Source organism: Trachurus trachurus (genome assembly GCF_905171665.1).
Source record: "Trachurus trachurus genome assembly, chromosome: 7".
NCBI lineage: Eukaryota > Metazoa > Chordata > Actinopteri > Carangiformes > Carangidae > Trachurus > Trachurus trachurus.
The window spans coordinates 11,100,665-11,116,136 of NC_139901.1; the positions used below are offsets into that span (position 1 = coordinate 11,100,665).

Consider the following 15,472-nt stretch of genomic DNA (forward strand, 5'->3'; position numbering starts at 1 on the left):
TTAGACGAGAGAAAACGCAACTGTTGTCACTGTTGTTGTTTTATCTGCAGAGACGAGTCTCCTCTTCCTCTCTGCTCTCTCTGGTCGGCTGGTCTCAGTAAGAATGTCAGGCTGAGTTGCTGAACAAAATATTTTCCACCAACATTTCCTTCCGGTAGACAAAAAGTTGTGAGACTTTGTGAGAAAAAAAAAGGGGGGCCTCACTCTCTCTCCCTGGTCCACGTAGTTTCTCTTCAAAGCTTAAGCAGTTAATACCGAGCTGCCCTGGCCTGTGTAGGGATCAGTACTGTGTGTGTGTGTGTGTGTGTGTGTGTGTGTGTGTGTGTGTGTGTGTGTGTGTGTGTGTGTGTGTGTGTGTGTGTGGAGGGGGGGTACCATAGGAAATGGAATCTGCTGCATATAGAGGGGCTCACTCTATAGGCGGCACAACAGGGAGCATGGCCTACTTCTACCACCAGCTGCCTCACAGTGGGCCTCTCTAACAGCTAACTGCCATAAACTCCAGTGCAGTACAATACAGCAAAGCCGAGGCCTGCCCAGAGTTTACCATGCACAACCGCACGCACTGGAGAGCCCACATGGCCGCTCCGAGTCCGTATGCCTTCTGACAGGGTGGTAACACAGAGACTCCAGCTCAGTAGATGACAAAGAGGCAGGACGACAAAAGTCAGCGAGTGACATTCAGGTTGGAGCAGCAGTGGACTTTCTTCTTTACAACAGGGTCAGTCTCAGGTATTTGATTCCTGTTTGGCTCCATAAATCCAGAACATCAAGGGTAACTTAAGAAATCACAGAGGAACCTCAACAACCTACCGTGGAGCACCAAGATCAAAGCAAGAGGCTTTTCATTTTTTCCCCCTCTTGGTGCCCACTGCTTGGTTATGGAGAGATTAACATGGGTCCACAGGTATGTCCCAAGGCCCTTTAATCTCAGGTAGGCTGGAAATAATATCCCAATTTGGATTTAGTGTAATAATCTGTGCTGAGGCAGGAAAGTTTTAGTGGGAAAAAGTAAAAAAAAAAAAATAAAAAAATAAATATATATATATATATAAACTGGGTTTGGTAAACAATAACTACAACAAGGACTGGAAGATAACAGTAAAAACATCCACAGATGTATAAATGTATGCACAAAAGGATGAAAAGGGAGCAAACAAATGCATGATATAAATGATTGCATTATGTAAATTGAGCAGAATCCAATCCGAGAGATGGAAAACAAGACCTGGATGTCAGTATCCATAGATTAAAGTGGGCTTCAGTACGGTACCACACGATACAGCACGGTCACAAAACATCAAACATGGACGAGAGAAAAAGGAAGCACTCTAATTTTATCCAAGCAGATGCCTGCACATCGAACAAATGAGCCCGAGGCCATTAAAAGGAAGGGCGGAGGGGCGGCTATGGGCATGCATGTGCATTTGTGTGTGTGTGCCAAGTCTGTCTGAAAGATACCAGGGAGCGTCCCAGTTGGCTGCAGAAGTACGCTACAGAGGCACTGATGCTATTGGTTGGTATGTGGCGCACCCCTCCACACAGGCCCAGATACACACATAAACACGCTCACAACTCAGTGGCCATCGCCTTTGACCGATCTGTCCTAACCATCACGCGCCGGCTGCACAATTTTAAACAAACATACTCACGAAAATGTAATCGGACTTTTCAAAAAACGCACTTCAGCCACAGCCCTGTCTGCAGTCTGCACAAACCAGCACAGACACAGACATCAGTCCTTCCAGAAAAACAAAGAGTATTTTTGTGATTGTTCCGGGCAAAAATCCTTCATTATGCATCAGGTTTTTCTAAAAAAAAAAAAAGAAAAAAAAAAGTGATGCAATATAGTATGTGGAGTATTTATGCAATTTAATACGATGAAATGAAATTGTGATGCTTAGCAAAAATTGTGGAAACTTGCAAAAACTGTGGGTCGCGTAATTACGTCACTTCATAACGTTCCCAGGGCAACAGGAGGAAAATGGCTGCTTCTGTGTGACGTTAACTTGCAATATTTGTCAGCTTTCTGCGAAGATGTGTGACTTTTTTGCAACAGAAATGCAGGGATTATGAAATCATGCAAGCACCCCATATTTTATTCCCATGACCCGCCGGGCAGCGTCCGGGAAACTGAAACTAGGAAAAGCTGGGTGAGTTGAACCACTAAATAATAATATCAAAATAACTATAAAGACAGGTAATGTAGATTCATCAATATGAGATTCTTTTATAACCAAACGCAAACTCCTCAGGGTCTATTAAATCTTGTTTCTACCAGGAAATAGAAACTGACTTTAAATCAAAGCAACTAATGCATGCATCGCTGTTGTCAACACACTATTTACATCTTATTTGAAAATCACTACAACATGTGATAGACCACATGTCACTAACTAAAAAAGCCACAATGCATCTTATTCTTAATACTGAGTAATAAGTCATCAATAAATTAGTAACACACCCAACATACTCTGATGTACTGTACATGTAAGACAACACCACTTATGTGCATTAGCTATAAATACAGGCTCTTTTTGTAGATGCTGACCTCTCTTTTTTTTTTCCCCTCTCTTCAGACAACATACAGCCACGTTCACAATTTTTCGCAGCCTGGCCAGAGCAGGTTTTCATCTACTTCACACACACCCACTCACCAGGAGGAGACATGCTGTAGATGCTGCTGACTGTCTGGATGTTGAGCCAGCCAACTGCGAGATAGTGGGAGGGTGTTTTACACAGGCACTGTAATAACAGGGGCTGGAGGAAGCTGTGCTGGTGTACGTACAGGTGGGCACCCTCGCTCACTCTCTCCCCCTCTCAAATGGAGGCACATAAATATACAAATCATATATATAAGTGCACACACACACACACACACACACACAGCCTAATAAGCCTGCTGTGCAAATGAATAATATGTTAATGAAATGAAATCACATACAAGCCCTGTGGCAGGTACGCACTGGGATGAAAATGACTTCTCCTTCAAAATACATCGCCCTCATTTTTCAGATTAAAAGCACCAAGAGAAATGTGCGAGAAATACACGCAAATATCAATTCAGTTTAACTGCATGACACTCATCTCACAAATATCCACTTCAGTGGGATCAATACACTGTTAGCTGGCTTAATAATCTGTGGAAATCCCCTGATGGTACATTAAACATGATGTACATAAACAAATTCCACATGTAATTTTGATTTTTAACTTTCTATCAAGAAGCCCCTACCTTATCTTATCTAATTCACAAGTGATTTTGAGGATGGAAATCGAAATGTGGCATCTGATTGGATTAAAATTCCACATAGGAGGTGATATTCCGATCTGTTTTGACCCAGGCCTGGCCTCCTCCTGTGTTCCCTCCCCTGCCGCCAATCCACAACAGCAGCTTTGAACTTTAGACCTTGTTTTCTAGGCAGAGGATGAAAACGTACGGGCCGTCGGTCTGTTGGCAGGCTGACAAGGAGACGGGGAGGGAGGAACAAGAGGAAGAGAAGGGGAGACAGAGAGGAGCTTGTAAAGAAAGGAATGAAGTAATGAAAAAAATTGAGGCGGGAAGGAGAGAGGAAAAAAGAGGCAAGAGAGAAAAGGGAGTGAAAGGGTGAAGGAGGAAGGAAAGTGAACTAATCTTGTTAAGGAAGCAACAATAGATGGCTGGATAAATACAGGTATAAGAAAACAAAGAGGCAAGTGAGGATTAGGTAAATAAAATAAAAATAAAATGAACTCAACTTTCCACTTTGCACTGGATGCTCTTTTTTCCTTCTAGGGCCATGCGGCCCGGGGCAAGAACGTCACACAACTTATACTTTCTGAAAATCAGGAAATTGTCCCCACAGTTTACAGCTGTTTGTAATGGATGTGTGCGGCAGCAGAAAGTCTCTCTAGGCCCGAGGGTGTCACATGATCTGCCCAGTGCTGTTCCTGGCAGCTTAATTGTAATGGCTTAGCGAGAACTGAAGCTGTAACGTACTCAGGCAACATGTGTCTAACACAGTCCTTCACCTCCTGAGTGTGTTTCATTCAAGACATGGGGGGATATGACATGTTTATTATCTATTCATTTAAGTTCATGTAAATTTCCTGAGGCGAATGCCGGATGAATCTCGCTCTCTGCATGCATGCGGAGAAGAGCTGAGGCTCCGCTCCAGGGCGATCAATACATCCTTATCCAGAGTATGTAAATAAGGGCAAAGGGACACCAGCTGATTGACTGGACACCATGTCATGCAGTGTCAATGGAGGAATTCTGCAGCCACACGGTGTACTAGCCTTCACACAAACAGGACGTTATGATGCAAGACTGGAAACCGATGCAAAGTTAAAATAGGTTAAAGAAAAAAACATTAGAGTATTCTTACCATGCAAAGGTGCAACCATGGAGCTGAATTTACAGACCAAACGTTTCTGAAACAGATTAATAAAAAAAAATGCAAGAGTTTTTGTTTGCAGACTCATTGTCAGTTGGTGCTGCTGTACTTTGTGTTCCCTGCTGAAGCTTCGCTCATTCAAATATGGCCCCTTTAGTCCAAATGGCACTCTCCCCAGTCGTAATGGAGTGAGTGACTGTTTTCAAGCCTAATGCTGTACATCCAGTAAAGCAAAAAAAAATTATCCAATTTCCCACAATTGTAGGGTCGATTAAAGTATTTAATGTTCGTGTCAAGCTGCTAATTCAGAGAGATAATATTCTGGATGTTCATCGTTTTACTTACAACCCACACAGAGGAGTCTTTGTCTAGCGGTTGAGTCAGCCTGAATATTCAATACCAACACGGACATTATGCGACTTGAATTTCGTATTAGACCATTGTTTCTACGTTAGATTCAGCCATGGAAACAATGGACTCCTGACTGTGAGGATGCCTCTGCCTTCCCCTCCGAGGTGGTCCAAGATAAACAAATAACAAATTAAAACAGCCCAGTAATTCAGACCAGATCTGATGACGTAAAGTGTGATCTGGTGGACGGCAGAGAGGTGGTGGAGAGCACTAGAGACACAGAGCTGAGGGGGGGGGGGGGGGAGGTTTTTTTTTCTGGGTGTTTTTTGTTTTGGTTTTTTTTGGTCTTGTGAGATGTCCACGTAGTTATACAAAAAAAGACAAATTACATAAGCAGTAAAAGCTCCACATTAAATTAATTCATTTTCTGTTTCCAGTTAAATCCCTTTAGGATAAATAACATCAAATCACCTTGTCCTCCCCCTCCCCTCCCCCCCAAAAAAGCCCACCCACTGATTCCACTGGGAAATATTTCCACAACATTAAATATGGCACACACTCAAACCAATTCATGAGTCAAACTCCAAGCTAAATATTTTCGAACAACACAAAGATTAATTATTAGTCATTTTTCTCCAAGGACCCGTATGCGCCTCCATGTTCACCATCTCTTTCTTCAGCTTATTAACAACCAAAGGAAAAGGCGAAGGTCGTTGGCTGCCTCGTTCTGGCAGGAGAAGACGCCGTCTGAGCATTCATCCAGTGAAGCTGTCAGGACAGAGAGTTTCTGTGTGGTCCAGCGGCCTGCGATGATGACCACCTCAGCACATGCAACCCGATGTTTTTGTCGTTTCGTGAGGACCCACCAAACACCAAACCACCTGGAGTAATGGATATTACTCTAACTACACTCTATTACTGTAATTACATTCAATTAACATCTAATGAGGAAAATAGAGAAGCTTGTTTTCGACAATCTTACGGCAGTAATCTCTGGGCTATTTAAGGATAAACACAGAGCAGCGCAGAAAAACACTGCACATAAGCGTCAGATCTGGGGCTGATGAAACCTGAGAAAGCGTTACGCAATGTAATTAATCACTTTACACGTCACACTACAACACATAACAGTGTTAAGTAGCTCATTTCCAACATTCCTGCATATAGTGTTACTATGGCCCAGTTGGCAGACGGAGTGACAGAAAGTCTGAACAGGTGATGATTTCGGAAAAGGTCAGTGAGGCGAGGAGCGCACTAGATACGTGATGTGTGCTTGGTGGCTGCCGCTCCGTCGTCTTGAGTTTCGTTTCGGTGACCGTGTTTACAGGCTGAAGTGGACACACTGGCTCTTTAACACACACGTCTCATCCCTAATGTGATCTAGAGATTCGGTGACAAAACCTATTGATGTCATATCGACACGATACCTTCCACTGTAGTTTGTTTGTCTGATTGTTAGGGCTGAATCTGAGAGTTTAAACCATTTTAGGAGCTGCCGAAGGAGACTATGGGAGACTATTATGTCCGTCCCCCATATTCATTGTTCATTCCACTCATCTGTGCAGGGTCACAGGAGGGCTGGAGCCAATCCAAACAGATTTATGCTGCGTTCACATGGAGTCCGGCAGACGGCAAACCGGATGTCATGTTAGTGGACGAGAGAACGACGGTAAAACTTGTGGGAGGCCGGAAAAAAAATACCATCGCCGCCAACGACAAACAGCAATGCCGTCCGGAGTTAAAATATTTGAACTTTTGCCGTCTGCCGCAACGGTTTCCTCAACCGGATGTGAAGTATGAGTTGAGTATGTCGACATCGCCATAGCAACATAGTGATGCGTTTTGCCGTCATGCCGTCCCGTCGGACCCTTTGTTTGTTTTTGCCGTTCCGTCCGGCGGCATTTGCCGTCTGCCAGACTCCATGTGAACGCAGCATTAGGGTGAGGGCAGGACAGGTCGCTAGTCTATCACAGGGCTGACGTATAGAGAATAACACTGACATCCACACCTATGGCCAGTTAAGAGTTGCCAATCAACCTGTTGCACATGTCTGTGGACTGTGGGAAGAAGCCGGAGAACCCAGGGAGAACCGACACAGGTGCAGGGAGAACATGCAAACTCCAACAGAAAGAACTGAACCCAGTATGTTCTTACTTTGAGGCGACTTGCCACCCCTAACAAGTTCTTAATGTAATTTAATTCACATATATGTGGATCCATGACACACGACGGATGCTCATCAGGGCAGAAAGGCGACAGTCAGAATTACAACAAAATGTACAGCGATCCATTTTGAAGAGACAATTGGATAACTTTGACTTTCTTAAAAATAAATTCATTTGTTTGTCATAGTGTCTGCCTACATCTGTTGTGTCTGCTGTAGTGTACACAGATAGTATATTGGTAACGTTGCCAAACAATGAATCATTACATTAGCTCCTTAATGAAAAAATAACACGGGCTGAGATGAAGCATTCAGCTGCTGCAGGTGGAAACCCAGAGGAATTAACATAAATAAATAACAAAGTCAAATTATACTGTATCTTCTAAGAAGCACAGAGGATATTATCGCATTCAATCCAACCAAGCAGCGCTGGCAGCTACAACTGACCTTTCTCTACTATGCGAGAGCGTCCCTCATTTTCCTTGCAGCAGCCAAACGCAGCAGCTTGCACTCGACACACCTCCAGAATAAAAATCCCTCCAAGTCCAGATGTAAAAACCACCACTTTACACTCTTCCTCTGCCTTCCTTCCTCCAGTTGATCGGGCTATTCAGTGATACTCTCGACACTCCTCTGGCTTACCTCTTCTTTAACACTTTGACTGTTTCCTATCACTCACTCCCATCACACCAGATACTTCCCTTTACTTCTCTGGCCCTCTCCTCTACCCAGAAGTGTGCATATTTGATGCAGCATGGACTAGAACAGCCTGTAGCTATGTCAGTAATGACACAGAGTGAGGGCCAAAGGGCCAGCAAGGTGAAACCTGAAGGTTAATGGTTAACCTGATAATTGGGGTCAGCGGGGTGAGGGCAAACTCCACAAACATAGTACATGCCATCACTGACATGAGGAAAGAGTTTAGGTTAGGGAATGAGAGGAGGGGGAGTGGAAGAGGGACAAATGTGTCAATTGTTGAAAAGGTTCCAATGGAAATGTAATTAAAGACAAGAAGATGAGTGAAGAAATAAAATAGGACAATGAGGGCAGTAGGAGAGATTCTACATTAAAGAAACACTAAACAATGATGAGGCAGAGAGGAAACGAAAGACAGAAAGAAGAAAGTAGGAGGAAGGAGAAATAAGAGAAAACAAAAACCAAAGAAAGAAAGAAGAAGGATTCCCTAAACTCAAAGGGAACCTCTGGGCAAACAGTCTATGATCTCAGTGAATGTTCCACAACAACCCTATATGATGTCACGAAATGAAGGGAGTGTGATAAGGTTATTAAAGTTCAGTTAGACTCTGCAACTCAGCAACTCTTGGTTTTACGGCCCATAATTCGGTCAATTCTCCGAGAATGTAAAATTAGAAAAATGTGTTAAGCATCATCATAGTGGTTTGTTCACATGCAGATTGAGGTCTTTGATGTAGCATTCATTACAGCCATTTTGATATTAAATAATTTAAATTAATGAGCATAACAACTGCTGCATCTTGGCAGAACACGTGCGCGCACACACACACACACACACACCTTTTATAGAAGCCAGAAGTAGGTGCCAGTTTGTCGTTAGACGGGCCATAAACAGCAGTCATCTTTTTATTTTGATCTAAACTGACGATAAACGCTCCGACAGAAGTGTTTATCACAAGTGTTTTGATACAAACATTAAGTTGTAAGCAAAAAAGCTTGAAGATTTTAAAGTGATCTGTGGGGCTGAAGAGAAGTGCATAGATTGCAGAACACATCATAAGTGGGTTCTCACGATTTACATTTGATGCACCATTAACATAAAACATTGATTAGAGCAGCTTCAAAGCACGTTAAATGATCCTTGAGTACAAACCAACAATAACAGGTTAAGCAAGGCATTATGACCTGGCTATTGTTTTATTGCTCATTATCAATCTGATAGTGAGCAATAAGATTCAAACAACAGCATGATGTAAACATGAGGCACAGAAATGACCACACATCCAACTTGAGACAAGTTGAAGACAACAACAGTCTTCTGACCTGAATAATGAGGTGGATGACAGGTCTGCTGACTGCTTTATGTTATTGGCCTTATAAGCCAATGGTGAGAACCACATGACACTGGAATGCTGCAGAGCGGTGAACTTATGGTACTGGGAATTCCCTAAGCCTTCAAATAGCCTGAGGACGTTCATACTGAGATTAGCCATTTTAAATTAAGACACAGTGAAAATGAGGGGGCATGAGGAGGATGGCATGGTGGAGAGTCATACCCCCTGTTGAACACGCCGCTGATGGCAATGGATACATTCCAGCAGAATGCGCTCATGCATTTCTCTCTGCTTAAGAAGAACAAGATCTGAATAATGCAGCAGCACCCATAATTCACTTTGGTGAAGTCAAGTCAATCATTTCAGTAACTGGACAGTTTAAATGTATCGACAATGGGCCAATCGCTGCAATTGACAACTTCTTTAACAGCAAATGTTTTATCGGTGATTCCCCTGTGCATGTTAGGATCACTCACCCAAGACAGTGAATAAGAGTATGAGTTTTTTGGTGGATGCTGTGATGATGAGACAATGGTCAACCTGATATTTATTATGAATCATGAGTCATTATAAACAATTCTAGAGACATAAAAGCAATACTTGTCTCATTCATTTAATGAAAGAGTTAGATATCCCAAAGCCTGACATGATATGGCTGGCACGATGGGAAAGTAAGTAGAAACTTTTGAGAAATCTAATGTAATACTGTATACATCTAAGTGTCTTAGGGCAGAGAGGAAGAGAGCATGCAGGATTTAAAGTTTTATTAAAGTTTATGTAAATTATTATCTAAATTATTTATTGACTTTAAATGTGCTAATAATTTTAAATAATGTGGCGTAAATTAAAATAACAATTCAAATAATAATAATATTATTATTAATATTACCAGCCCAGTTACACCATTATGTTGTTGTGAAATTAAACCTCCAGTCCAAAAAGCAGAGTCCTTGGGATTTCATCACACTGTCACAGTTACACATTAAAAAATAAATAAAATAATGGCTCACCCTGCCAACAAGCTCCATGTCAAAGTGAAAAAAAAAATTTTTTAAAGGCAACAGTCCAAAACTAACATATTAGCTCAGTGAACTGTAAGGTGCTTGATGTGGCCAGGCAGCACTCTGAGCGAACTATTTCTCACTTTACATTCATTTAACATTCTTTTTAGAGTCCAAAACAAACTTGTCAGAAAATAGTTTCCTTTCAGTAATATTAAATAGTTATTGGACAATTGCTCCATTAGCTGTGGTTGGTGTGGCATTTCTGAAATATCTGAAATATCTGAAATTGCATTTTGCTGCTATGCTGCAGACAAAAAGCTACAATACAAACACAGAGCAGACCGTCTCCTCCTGAGGGCATCGCTCGCTGTTCAGTTCCAATCATGAAGGACAGGGGAAAAGTTTCACTTCAGTCTTTTAGTTGAGTGAATGCAAAGAAAAGAAATAACTATAATTATTTTAATAAACTACTGAAAAGAACTTCTGCCAAAAGCATGTAGTTGTAGTATTTTAATGGTGGTGTGTTTGGTGTTTGTAGATGTTCACTATATCAATTTAGCATGTCAAGAAGCTAAAATTTGCAAATTAGCACTACAAACAAAAAGTACACAGTATATACCAATATCAAGTTAAGCCATTTTAAAGATGCTGCAATGTTTCAGTCTGGACTAGGGTGGTGGACTGACCCATTAATTATTGGAGGCGGTTCTATTGTTTCTAGCACAGCTATTATGGCACTGGTCATGTGATGCTCCTCAGCCAATCACTGCGCCTCAACTCCATGAGTTAAACACACACACAGACAAATGCACACATGCTAGTGAAAAGACCAAAGACAATAGAGAAATGAGTGGGAAAGGTGGGGGAGTGGGAGGTCAGAGGAGGAAGTTGATTGTTAACATAAATTGTTAATGCGCTGAGATTGTTTATTCTCGAAAATTGTTGAAGAAAACCATGTTTTTTTTTCATAGATCAATCACTTCTTTTAAAGTAATGATTTAAAGTTATGAAGTGATCCGTCCATATTTGGGTCACAGAATAAGTGTTACTTTTTTACGAGATGAGCTTTGAATTGTTGTGACTGAACTGAAGTAGTAAGTTAAGAGCCGCTGAGGAAGCAGTCGCCTTGGTCAGAGAAAAATAAACTATCACTCTACTCTTGGCATAAACGCAGTTACATTTCTATCAAGCATTATTTTTACAAGGACATGCAAGAAGGATCCTTCATTCTCCAGTTTTTAACTGGTGGGAATGTCAACCCTGTTCGCTCCTTTTCTTCAAAGTGTTATGTGTGTGGGGAGGCCAAACCAAAAGGAGCCAAAAGCAGATGGGATAAGCCCCCCCGGTATGCAACTGTAGTCCATAGTGCTCTTTATGCTCTTTAAAGTGAGAGCAATGAATTCCTTTTATACACTATTTCAAAGTGTTAATGGGTGTGGGCGTTAGGTTGAGGAGAAGGAGATTCATACAGATGGTAAACACACCCACACATTGCTATTAAAAAAAGGACACGGGTTTAATTTGCACAACTAATGCACCAAGTCAAAGTTTAAAAACTCCATATAAAATACCGTCCTCCGACAGATGTACAGCTCCCTGAAACAGACAGACAGACACACACACACACACACACACACACTGTACGCACAAAAACAAAACGAAATCTCCCATGTTTCCTCTTCCGATTCTGTTTCCGATTCTAGTTTCCTGTCATTCTGGGACTTGACACACTGGGCACACAACTGGCCCCTGTGAGCAGCTGCCAGCATCGTTGTTGAGCAGGTAATAACAGTTATAATAGCGACGTAAGACCACGTTATCTTCCACTGCAGTATTGTGGGGTGGGTGGGGTGGGGGGACTCGTCTAGACTGCCAAGTATGCAGGTGTAAATCAATACCCCCCCCCCCACCAAAAAAAAAACCAGCCCCTCCTTCCATCCACCAACAGCACATACACACACACACACACACACACACACTCAAAGATCACATTTAAACTCCACAGGAATCTGAAGTGTATTTAGTGGCGTGCTCTCGGCCAGTTTTACAACAGTCAAACTAGAAAACAAACAGAGAGACGACACAGGAAGGACAGAAACGTATCAGATGAGAGAAGCGACGCCTCGTAAAAACCAGGGTTGTGACAGCGGACGTGGTTTCGGGGTCAGGGCGAGGGGGTTAGCATATAATAAGCTGGAGTGATGGAACTTGAGTCTGCGCTTGAAAACAGAGCCTTTCACATTCCCTGATGTGGCTTGGCAAGCTGTTAAAAGGAGAGGAGCACTGGAGGAGAAGAGCCTGGCACTCAGTGAAGCAGAAGGGCCTCTCACTGAAGGAGGAGAGCCTGACTTCTTCAAGATAATGGGGGTGTTAAATATCCACACACACCGTTTCCTAATAATTTCAGCCCAAACTGCAGAACCAGACTTAAGTATATTTTTGCCAATATCTGCGGTAATTTATTTCAGGTTTTATCATCACTGACAAAATAATCATACAGTGGGTGATGAAGATGGATAAATAATAACCCCTCACTGGAAAAAAATCTATTAATAACCTGAGGCATTATGGAATTAGAATTAATAAATAATGTTACTCTCACAAATATTTATTTATTCAGAAACTTCATCGTGCATGATAGCACAACTGACTGTACATCATGTACATACTGAAGAGAGGATTACATAATAGCTTTAAAAGTTTTATACAGAGTACGAGTCACGCACGTGGACAGTGGATGCTGTAAATGAGTTGAAGGATAAAAGGATAGTGGAACGAGAGATCTAGGACACACAGTATGGATTTCATGATGTAATGCAGATAGGACTGTAAATCTAGGGCTATCTACTGTAGAGGGTTATCTGCTCTAATGACACGTAACCATTGGTACACTTGGCACCGTGTACAATGGAACTTCTTCTCCGTGTTAAGAGAAATAAGAGATGGCAGCTTTGTGTGTTTGGAGGAGGCAGAATCACGTGTCACTTTCAGATTTCTCACAACAACCTTAAGGTGTAATCACACACACACGCATCTCAATTTTTAATGACTCTAATCTGAGGGAGGTATCACACAGCTAAGCACAGGGATCATTCACACAAACAGGTCTAGAGGGACAGAGGATCAACCAGCTAAACATTAAATCTCTGGTCCCAAGGTAGCTTAATAAGAGAAAGAGGCATTATACTTTCCATTGCTCAATTTAAAAATAATAAAGCATAATTCATAGATAAATAATTAAAAATTAATTTGTTTTGTCTTTAAGTTTTCATTGTTCTGCTGCTATTCCCCCAACTTGGCTTGTTGCATATCTGTCTTAAATCAAACCTAATAAACCATAAAATCTGTTGTCTCAGGTTAAGTGGCACAAAATCTAAAGCTGCTGGAAAGAAATCTTGATTCCTTCAAGAAAACGCATACAAAAGAAGGAATATTGTAATTGTAACCTGATCCTAAGACTGTCAGCTGTTGTAAACAATAAAAGCTAAATGGAGCAATAAATGGATGTTGTTCTTGATTAAATTCCAGCTTGTTTACATCGAACCCCTGTATCCACAGCTAATATCAAACAGCAGAAACACACAGAGTTATATAATATCAGCTAAAAGTATAAAAATAGATAAACATGTTTGTTTCTATAGATACAGAGAGGCGCTGTCATTTTAAGGCCTGCGAGCACATGTGTGTGTTTGTGCGTGCATGTGTCCTGTGAAGGACAAGTGTTGAACAACACAGAATCAGCTGGTGGGCAATTTGCCATGCCGCACCATTTGCTCAACTGATTGCATAGTATGTTTTGATTAGATGTTGAGTATGTTTTGAAAAATGTCCCTCTCATTACAAAAAATATAAAACCTTGTGCACAAAACATTTGGTTATTGAGGTAATAGCATCACATACATAGCATCACATGTGTGGTCTCGCAGGAATAACTGTCGCAAATCTATAGTGCAATAAATAAAGATGATAATTACCAATGAATTCTCCACAATGGCTTCAACTGTGAAGCCACTGTAAGGCCAGAACATAATCCTCTACCAGTTATGGCGGGAAAGAAGCTGTTACAGTGCAGCCGGAGCAGCAGCAGCGGCCGCCGCCAGGCAAGAGAATAGCCACTGTGATAAAAGAAGAAACTCTCACAGGCAGCTTAACTGAGAGCAAATGGCCCCTTGAAAGAGCTCTTTCAGAACCAAACATGTGCATAAGCCTCCATTCAAAACCCACATTATCTAATTCAGTTCTGTTGCATCTGTATTTTGCCTCGGTTCAATACATTCATGCCACTAATCTAATACTACTCGATTCGTTCCTATTCACTGTCATAGAGGACGATTCAGAGGGGTTTCTTTCATTCCTGTTATTTGTTTTTTTTTAAGCTGGCATGCTTGCCACCAGAGTCTGTCTATCAACCACAGAGGCAGCAGGGCTCCTGCAAACTGAATATTCACTGCTTCCATACGAGATCACCAAAGCTGACTTTTACCATGAGATCTCACAGCATCCTGTGAAGAGACAAGTTGCACCATGCCGGTAACCGAGGGAGCGTCCCTTTTCTAAATGTCACAGGTTGTGGGTTTTATGGACTCCTGGAGTCTGGAGCCATGAAACTTGCTCCAAATCCAAACAACCATGCATAGTTATGACATGATAATAAAGTACCGACACTTAACACTTATCTTTGCTGATCTCACTCACACACACACACACACACACACACACACACACACACACACACACACACACACACACACACACACACACACACACACACACACACACACACACACACACACACACACACACACACACACCGCTCTCCTGAACTGTGTGGGTGTGTGCACTGTTGCACCTGTGGGGGCAGGCAACTTGTAACCCTTGCATGGATTGTTATGGTCACAGTGATTTGAGTTGTGTTTATCATCCTAGGGATCGACATGGCAGATAATATCGGCCGATACTCGGCATGTTTTCGATATTGGCTGTTTTTTCACCGATAACCAATAATTTTTTTTTTTTTTTTTTAAACACACTCCTTTGGCTCTAATGTAGCCGTCTCTCTGCCTGAAGTCACCACTCTTAGCTGTATAACAATGTCCCGCCCACCAAACCAAGATCTGTTGGAGTTCAAGTATTATTCTACAAAAATTAAAGCAGAAGTAAGCAGAATGTTTGTGTTAATATAAGTCTTAAATAGTTGTATCTTCCGACAGCAATCACTTATATAGAGTGTTTGGTCCGAAACACGGGTCTGTCAGTCACTCTGCTCTGCTGTAAGCCGAGGAGAAAACTTTATCCAATGAGGAGAGAGAACGGCATAAAGGGGCGGTCCTCTCTGTGTGTGCAGCCAAGGGATGCGCGTAAATGTGGTGACGAGGGTGGGGACTGCTAACTCCATCAGCTGACAGGAAGTTAGCCAAAACGACCGGATCGCTTACTTCTGCTTTAAATGTCTTTTTATCACAGATTTTCACAGTGTACAAAAAAGAAACAGACTGTTTACTGTATTCAGTCTAATCCCCAGTGTGTTATTCTAAATTCTGACAAGAA

The 15,472-nt window shown here is 41.9% G+C and overlaps 1 protein-coding gene across 2 annotated transcripts in view; it reads right to left on the bottom strand.

Moving 5' to 3' along the window:
* The window catches only part of LOC310988739 (vitamin D3 receptor A), a 78,120-nt gene that overhangs the window by 37,434 nt on the left and 25,214 nt on the right, over positions 1-15,472 (bottom strand). The window contains exon 1 of one of the 2 annotated variants that reach the window (XM_083975436.1): positions 4,368-4,489. The exons of the other annotated variant lie outside the window; for it this stretch is intronic. Within the exon in view, the coding sequence (XP_083831562.1) occupies positions 4,368-4,464 (97 nt within the window). The 5' untranslated portion in view covers positions 4,465-4,489. Of the gene's footprint in view, positions 1-4,367; positions 4,490-15,472 lie in introns of those variants that run through there. 2 annotated transcript variants of the gene reach the window in all.